Raw genomic sequence first — 9,117 nt, 5'->3', positions numbered from 1 at the left:
ACTGTAAAGAATCTTAATAAGAATTTATCCTGAGAAAATCTAACAGACAAACTGAGATCAGGACACAGAGAACAGTTTAAGCCTTTAATGTTCACTCAAAGGATCCTAAACGTTTTCCTTCACGTCTCTGGTGTTAAATCCATTCAGCAAAGTCGGATCATATCTGGATCTAAAATCTTTCTTTCTGAAAACAATTTCAGAATTAAACATTTTGTTATTTTGCCAAAAATTTCAAGACACTGACTGCAGATCTCTCGTATAAACACAGAACTCAGTGACCTTTGACCCCGTGATACACACTGCCAGCTATGACACCCCTGTCCCAAATTCCATGTAGGCTGTGTCTGAAAACACTCCCAGCCAATCAGGCAAAGGTGGGAGGAGCCTGTCCAATGTCAGCAAGGTGTGAAACAGTTGTATTAAAACATGATGGAAAAAAGATTTTAGGTTTTAAAATGTTGTTTGTGAAGCACAAAAAGCTCAAAATGTGACTGTTGTTGATTCCCAAAACTTTATTCCCATTAATTTCTTTCAAAATCTCCACGTTTATGAACTTAAATCATGATGACACCTGATGTGTTTTGACCTGTAGAGGCCTCAGTGACCCTTGACCTCATCTGATCTGACTTCTGCTGTCGCTGATCCGGCACTATCACTTCTTCTCCTTCTCCTCTTTCTTCTTCTTTTTCTTCTTCTTTCGGTCGTGGTGGTGGTCATCAGGGGAGCGGGAGTCCCTGCCAACATCCAGAGAGCAGTGAGAGTGTATTTGGGAACAGAAACATAAACATGTTAAATGCCTGATCAATGGCTGCTTTGTACGACGACAAACATATCAGTCGGAAAAGATGTTTGACAGCAAAACATACAAATAAAATCTGTGTCACGTCAAGCATCAAGTACTGATGCAAACAGAACTCAACACAAAGATGCTTTGTGTTTTTCTTCCTCACCTCTCCCTCTTCTTCTTCTTCCTCTTGCTCTCTCGGTCTTGACTTTGTTCTCGGCTGCGATGGCGTCTGCTGTGGGAGTGACGAGACTCTGATGACGCTGACCGCCTTTCATCCGGCCGACGCCTAACAGAAGAATAAAATCAGCCGTTAGACCTTAAACGCAGCACTCTCACACGTTATTCACTTCAGCATGTTTTTCTCACCATCAACAGCAACACAGAAATGTATCACCGGGGGGTCAGAGGTCACAGAGTTCGTTGTACCTGTGGGACGAGGGTTGAGATCTCGTTGACGACTCCTCGTCCTCCTCCTCTCTCCACTGTCTGGCGAGCTCGTCTGAGTGGACGCTGATCACCTCTCTGATCACCTGCAGGGTGATGACAGCGATGCCAGATTATCAATTTGTTTCTTAATCTTTTAGTTTAGAGTTTTACTGAAGACCCGGGCTCTGCGGCTTCAAGGCCTTCTGAACTCTGACGACGTAAAATGACGCCTGAGTCGACCCACAGGTGAGCGGTGGACCAGTGTTTCTGCAGCAACAACACACAGACGGGATTATGGGTAAAGAAGCCGCTGAACGTTCGCTCACTCGTACCTCGGTGTACGACTTCTTGGTGATGTGAACGTTCTTGGCTCGATAAGACTGACGCCGCCTCTTGTAGTCCCTCATCTCTGCCATCAGCTCCAGGTGAGTCTTTGGCTCATTCTGTTCTTCATCTACGAGCACACGCACAGACACAGACACACAGACAGCAGATCTTTCTTTGTTGACCAAAATAAAAGCAAAAAGCATTTCTTTCAAAAAGCCAAACAGGAAGTATTTTAACAGAACTATCAGTGTACGAACAGCTAACATGGAGGGTTTTGATAGAAAACTGGACCTCTACAACCCAAATTTTAAAATTAAAAAAACAAAAAAAACAAAAAACGTCTTTCATGTGCCGGTGATCTGATCTGGATTCTATCATTGTGACCTTTTGGAGGTCGTCACATTAATGTGCCAGTCTTACCCTTCTGGAGTTTGGACACCAGATCTACGTAAAGGTCATCGTTGCTGGTGGATGCAGCTTCCTTCTGCTGGCTGAGGCTGCTGATCACATGATCGTAAAGAGCCAATCGGTCAGCCACAGTGAGGTCACACACCGCGCGCTGGTGGTTCTGCGGCACGTCGACGGGCTGGCTGGAGTACTGACCTGATGGAGGACCAGACAGGCTTTACACACAAACACTCATCATCTCAGTGTGGTCAACACAAACGCAAGAGCTCATCTCCACGAATCTGCTGTCACTGATCGTCTCTACAAGCTGTTCATCGGCGCCGAGTGTGAAACCCAGAAAAGGTCTGTTTTGTATTTTGGGGGAAATGAAATGACTCCAACTGAGTGACATTACCACTTGACTTGCTGGAGCAGAGACGCTATTGACTCAGCACACGGAGGGAAAAAGAATATAGCACAACTAACGCTGAACAAAAACCAGCGAGCAGACCCTCGATATTTACGCTTTGATTTACAGAATTCAATTAGCAGAACTCTATAATTTATGTGCAACAAATGAGCCAAATTGATGCTCTTACAGTTTTTTAATTTTAATTCTATGCTACATTCAGGGTCTCAGAAAGTTTGTAACGTCTCTGATGTTTACAGTTTACAGTCAGATGCTCCTGCTCAGTTTCTTGTCAGCTGTTGTAAAATAAACAAAATATTAAGAGTTTCTAAGCTCATTTCTAACTCAGCTTTGCCTTTTCATCTGTTGTATATCCCACACTTTGTGATAGACAATGATCAAATGAGTGCAATGAATTTCTGACTGGAATTGTTTTAGCAGTCACTGAATATTTTGAGTGAATCTTTGAAAGGTGCTAAAAATGTTCCAGAGACAATAACAAAGTTTATTTTTATACACATTAATATTAACTGACAAGTCTGAATGTATGAAAGCTTTCCCCAACACGTAAAGGGAAAAGAGTGTGTGTTTAAGTACTTTATGTCTAGTGCATGTGTGTGTGTGTGTGTGTGTGTGTGTGTGTCCCAGCCCAGCCCTGTGGTTTGAAAGGATATGATGTTAAAGGATACTACACGTAATCAGACAAGCCTGATCCCGAGCAGCAGAACTTTCTAGAGCCCAGCTCCTCTAATACTCACCCCTGTCGCTGCAAACAGAACACACAACACACGGATCACGTCAGCTCAAACATGACATTAAATAAAGGTGACAATCCCAGTTTCTTCAAATTACAGCTGCTTCTTATTGACTGGAGATAATATCTGTGGGGAACGGAGGCAGATGTGGGGCGAGAAGGACCAAACAGCTGAGTGAGGAGTTCCTGACGTTAGCACAAGATAATGCTCTAGTGACATCTAGTGGTCTGTCATTGCGTCTGGAGTGTGAAATCTGTGGGGCTTTGCTTCTATAGAATTGACCCGTCTCTTCAGCACATCAGAGGAAACTCTTTGGCTGTGAACTGTCACAAGTTAAGATCACACCTTGCCAGAAGACTCCTTCCATCCTCATCAGTGGTGCAGCAGACCTCGCCTTCAGGATCACCTGGTGCTGGGTGGATTTGTCTACATGAAGGAAATGAAAGGATGAAAAATGAAAATGTCTCAGAAAATGTGTTTTTCAGGCAGGATAGCTCAAGCCAGAAAAACACATTTCACTTCTATCTTTAAATAAATGTGATTTAATCTGATTTTCCTCATCATCAGGAGGAGTTTCATCCTGTAATAAAAGCTTAATCAACAGAGCTGGACAGTTGAGGGAGTGTGGTTACACTTCTTAATGAAAACAATACAAAAGGACATTTATAAATCACAACAATACTTGATAACGTCTTGAGGTTCATTAGGATTCTTTTTGTCTGTCCTTTAACAGTATCTTTAGATACAGTTAACACAAAAACATTCAACAAGAACAACTAAAACGTATATTTGTTTTAAAGGTTTTCTTATTTTCCTCTTTAAATACATGTTCATCAACAGCAATTACCAAAAAAAGAGCTTTCAAAGCATCTTTGTCATCAGTGACTCACCCATCGTGAAGCTTCTGACGCTGCTGTCCTCATAACACACAGAAGTGTCGGCCATTTCTGCCTGCAGAAGGAGTTATCAAACGTTTGACTGCTCTCACTAAGTACCTCACAGCTGTTTGTGGTGGTCACATGATGGAGAGAAGCTTTATTTACTCTCCTGCCTTTTTCACTGGTGTTACTGCTACTGCTCTTCCTGTAAAACCTATCAGCTGTGAATTTTACTGCAGAAGTGTAACGTGTTTGTTGTGTGCGTGAGCTTCCATTAGAGCCGTGTGTGTGTTACCTGCTCCTCAGCTGAGTAGCCCATCTTTCGGAGCCTACAGGAGTTTTTGTGTTTCTCCATGCTCCTGACTGGGACTCTGTGGCTGGGGTCATAGGGACACTGCTCCATTGCTTCCTGGAAAAACACCATAAATGTCAGAGGAACATTAGCTGAGAATTACACAGATATGATGGGCTGATCCTTTTAATGTTTGCTCAACACACCCACACACTCTCGCTCTTTGTTCTGCTTGGCAGGCAAATACATGTTTGACCTGATATTTTGGTTTTCAAAGATATCAGTGCCAGACAAGGGTTGCCTGTATGTTGAGAATATCTGTGGGGAGGTCAACCTGTGCAGGGAAACTTCTTCCATACCAACACACTCCTGCAGACTTGAAATTACTAGACTGGAAATCTGCACAAGCCTTTAAGGTGGGGGCAAACAAACGTGGACTCCTCAAAAAAATGTACGCAGGAAACACTGCTATCATCCAAAAGAAACGTGCATTTGAATGCACATCATGAAGTTTAGCATTTCGCAGCCAAAAAGAAAAAAGAAAACAGGTGTATGATACAAACTAATCGATTAGTACAAATACAATAACCAGTCTGCTGTTTTATGAAAGAAAACCGAACGATGAAAGGCCATTGTTAAGCTACATTACAGCGTCTTTACAATGATAAATTAGGTTAATGAAAGCTAGCGTTAGCAAACAAACCAGCTAAACTAACGGACTTTGAAAGAAAAATATTAACGTTACTGAACATGGGCTGCTAGAGTTACAGATACATCTAGAATTTAAAAAACACACGATGGTCAGGTTAGCTAGTTAACAGTTACACTGTCAGAAAAACAGAGTTAACCGATCTCACTTCAACCGTTAAGACGTTCGATGATGCTAACATTACCGTTAAAATAATGTTAACCCTCCAACTCGGTGGTTGGTCGGCAATAACTGAAAAACGATGCTTTCATTCCATTTACTTGTCCGACTTTTTCTTATCTGAATAAGATACCACTGCTAAGCTTCCACAAGACCGATATTAACATTCAGACTGATATTTATTTAGACTGAGGGCTAAACTCTGATGCTAGCTTATCTAACGCTGGCTAACGTTAACGGTTAACTTACCTGGCTGGAGCCCTTGTAGTCCCGCGACCATCCCAGCGTTTCAAATATGTCGTCTAGCTGTTTTTTACAGTTTTCGGTGAACTCTGTCAGCTCCTGAAGACGGTCCAGCCGATCCTTAACAGTTTCTGTTTTTGACGAGTCCGACATTTTAAGGCTTTACATGGAGAACGAAACAAGAATTTGCCACGAAATCATCGGTGCTCTGTTTTGGTCGCTGTATTTGTTTGTGGCCGCCATCGTTGGCGCAATGTTATGACGTGTCCCAGTGTTGGCGGGAGAACGGAAGCGATGCATGCTGGTTGTTGAAGTCCATTATATTATATTATATTATATTATATTATATTATATTATATTATATTATATTATATTATATTATATTATATTATATTCATTGTTTATATAAAATTAAAAACAATCACAACAACAGGTCATAATTTTATTGTTTTGGTTTCTGATGTAAATCTTAATCATACAACAGTGATAGGCTGAATATATATATAAAAAAAAAAGACAAATATGTGAATAAAATCGCTGAAAGTTACTCGGCGCTCATGTGGGGTACAGGGGGGTGTTTTGCAGCAACTCAGGACCCAGGAGATCATCTGAATACACCTCCTCTGTTCTGAGGAGAGAAAAGGCAGCTGTTCCAAACAAATATGCATGTATGATTGTGTTGCTGAGAATAACACTGTAATTCTGTGTCAGGCAAAAAAGGTTACAAAGATGCAGAATTGATAAAAGTGAGATATACTACAAAATCCAGTACTTACATTAATTCTAGAGTGTCTTCAACAGCCACCTCCTCCACTACCTCCACTGCAACCACCAGGTTCCTCCTCACTGCATGAAGCAAACACAAGAATTTTGTTATTGGCATTTTCTCTGAACCCCTGTGATACTGGTTCTCTGTAATGAAAACACACTAGACCCACATATTGTTGTGTAAAGTAAATGCTAATAGATGGTGGTGATCAGTCCATTTTATTCTATGTATTCTTTGCCTCAAACACAGCTGAGGAATCCTTAAAGTACCCCAATGAAGAAGAGATGTCGAACAAGTGGAACTGGTCTGCCTGCATACGTATTGATGGATGGACGATGGAATGATGGTGCATGTTAATCCTCTTCTCCCCTGAAGAACTCACCTCCATAATAGACATATGGAGATCCAGGCCAGCAAGGACCCAAACCTTGTGGTTCCCTCTGCCCATAAACACACACACATCCCTGGGTTTCAGTCCCCGGACCCTCCCAACAACGACCACCAATAAAACACTGCAATACGTCTCCCCCATCGGCATCGATCACTGTTTTTGGCTGCTGTGAGGAAGGAGCACCAGGACCTCGTCCAGCCAGGCCAGAGCTGCTGGGGATCCCTGAGTGGACGGCAGGCTCGGCGGTGGACCACTGAGCATCAGCAGACTGATGGATGATGTCATCACAACCTGCAGAATCAGGTGAGAAGAGTCACCTTATTGGTTACTGAAAACTAACAAAATTAAGGACATTCATATCCAGCTTATTCATAGATTTTAACCATCTTAGATTTATTTTGAAGCGTTAAGAGAAGATATTGATATAAGTTGCACATTTTGTGTTACTTCCTCTGAGACTGCTATTGTTAATTAGTTAATTAGTTTGGTTCCTTTTGTGAGACTTTTTTTGGAATAACTTTTGGGTTTTTACCAATGGCCATTAGATGAAAATTGTATATTATTTTGGAAACATGTAAATGGACTGAATTCCTGTGTTCCTTTAACTCAAGCCGTTGTATGACTCATGCTGATGGCCGTGAGCTCCCATGTGAGGCGCTGGCCTGACGATCGGGAGCCGTTTGGGGTTGCCCAAGGACACTTCGACACGTGAACAGGAGGAGCCGCCAACTCCGCGATGAGTGGACGACCCTGCTGAGTGGAGCAGCACTGTTTGGCATGTAACACAAATTAGAGTTCTCAACTGTTTGTGATCAATCAGTCTTTTCATTGTATTGGCTAATTTTCATATTCATACATGTACATTTACATGTAGAAAGCCAAATTTCTTGGTTTACATAGGAAGTTAAACAGTTTATGCTTATACAGTAGGCTGACAGTTTTTTTTTCTTTGTTGTTTTTAGCCTCTGTGAGGCACTTTGTGTTGCTTTTTAAGTATGAAAAGTGCCATATAAATAAATAAAGTTTGAGTTTAAGTTTGAGTTTACAGTCTACTAACACAATAAACTGACAGTAATAGTAGACAGTAGATTGATTTGATTCATTTGTAAAAACTAATACTATTATGTTTTTAGTTCAAAATCTTTCTACAAGCTTAGATCTGTTGCTTTTCTACATGCATGAAAAATAAAATTAGCATTGCCAGGCAGCATAAGTCGACCTGGACTCACTGTGCTTTTATTCTTCTCCAGAATTTGGAAAAACATCATCTTTCGCCACAGAAATGCATTTTATTTGCATATAAAAGACACAAAGACAGTCCAAACGTATGCATGGCTGGTTAACGCGGGGCCTTGGCTTAGAGCTGCACATCATGGCTGAATCATATGCCTGATCCGTCTGTTTCCTATCCCTGCTGATGAGACCTGCTGGGTCTGGACAAGGAATGTAGTCACCAGTCATCTGCATATACTGGCACACGCACACAACATGCACATGTAGTGAGGAGTGTGAGGTTTTCCATACAAATGAAAACATGCACTCACTGATGGACCTAAAGCCAAATGAAGGCTGCGATGTGTTTGGGCAGTCGGCTGAGAGCAGCTGACACTGGTGGCTTTATGAAGCTCACTTTTAATAACCTTTACTGAATCTGGTTGTCTCTTTGAGATCAGGATCTCTTTTGAATTTACGTCTGCAGTGGAAAACTTCATAAAGTTGTTTTACGGTGGAATGAGCTGCATGAGAGTACAAGATGTCTTCCTCATGGTCGATGAAAAGAGTGATTGGATGGGCAAAACGGGTTGGACAAGATGTCATATCTGACTTTTTGTTTCTCGTTTGTTTTAGAATTTTTATTGCCTTACCTTGTTTGCCACCTGCATAATAACACCTAGTTTATTCATATATTTTCCTGCTTGCTTTTACTCCTACAACAACTTAAATCAACAAAATTTTCATCTCATCTTAAACCCACCTGTAGTGTAGCAGCAAACTGCAGGATGCTCTCCTGCCTCTTCCTCCTCCTCCTCCTCCTCCTCCTCTTGGTGGCTCAGCATGGCTGAAGTGAGACTCCTTGGATGTTCAGGAAGGAGACCCAGAGGAGGTCTGGGCCACCAAACCCAGCAGTCAGGATTCAGTCTGTACATCCCAGCTCGAGCTCGGTCTTCAGCGCCCTCCTCGTCTCCCTTTCAGCTCTGCCGCTGAAACCAAAGATGGAGCATCAGATGGGTTTTCTCTGGACCGGAGGTGGACGCAGCAGGACCGCAGGAGTCACTCAATCTGATTGGCCAGCTCGTGTCCGCTACTGATGTAACGCATTCCTTTACCAGATCATGCCTGTGTTTTGCATGCATTCAAGTCTTTACAGCACACAATGAATGTGTCTCATGATATTTCAGAACAGGCTCGACTGTTGCAGGTTTATGAATGTGGTGTGCTCGCTTCATTTTATAGCTGCATCGTTATCTTAAGGGAAGGACGTGTTTCACTCACAAAATACGTCTGGGTTTCTATATTATTGTCTAAAGCTTGAAATCTGGAATAAGTAAGTTTTTGCGCTGGTTTCATTCTGCTGTTATGGTTTT

General features: G+C 42.0%; 2 protein-coding genes across 2 annotated transcripts; both read right to left on the bottom strand.

Moving 5' to 3' along the window:
- Positions 1 to 494: 494 nt before the first annotated feature.
- Positions 495 to 5,660, bottom strand: snrnp48 (small nuclear ribonucleoprotein 48 (U11/U12)). The gene is made up of 9 exons (XM_076736572.1): positions 5,379 to 5,660; positions 4,265 to 4,378; positions 3,982 to 4,042; positions 3,437 to 3,517; positions 1,961 to 2,143; positions 1,546 to 1,667; positions 1,214 to 1,317; positions 951 to 1,073; positions 495 to 734 (listed from the first exon to the last, which is right to left on the bottom strand). The coding sequence occupies exons 1-9, from the start codon at positions 5,523 to 5,525 to the stop codon at positions 653 to 655; spliced, it is 1,017 nt and encodes a 338-aa protein (XP_076592687.1). The 5' UTR covers positions 5,526 to 5,660; the 3' UTR covers positions 495 to 652.
- A 140-nt stretch (positions 5,661 to 5,800) lies between these two features.
- Positions 5,801 to 8,752, bottom strand: LOC143324243 (uncharacterized). The gene is made up of 4 exons (XM_076736576.1): positions 8,508 to 8,752; positions 6,524 to 6,823; positions 6,149 to 6,218; positions 5,801 to 6,000 (listed from the first exon to the last, which is right to left on the bottom strand). Exons 1-4 carry the CDS (start codon positions 8,677 to 8,679, stop codon positions 5,928 to 5,930), a joined length of 615 nt encoding a protein of 204 aa, XP_076592691.1. The 5' UTR covers positions 8,680 to 8,752; the 3' UTR covers positions 5,801 to 5,927.
- Between the last annotated feature and the right edge of the window lie 365 nt (positions 8,753 to 9,117).

The sequence above is a fragment of the Chaetodon auriga genome, chromosome 8 (assembly GCF_051107435.1).
Source record: "Chaetodon auriga isolate fChaAug3 chromosome 8, fChaAug3.hap1, whole genome shotgun sequence".
Lineage (NCBI taxonomy): Eukaryota > Metazoa > Chordata > Actinopteri > Chaetodontiformes > Chaetodontidae > Chaetodon > Chaetodon auriga.
This window is presented reverse-complemented; position numbering and strand designations above follow the sequence as displayed.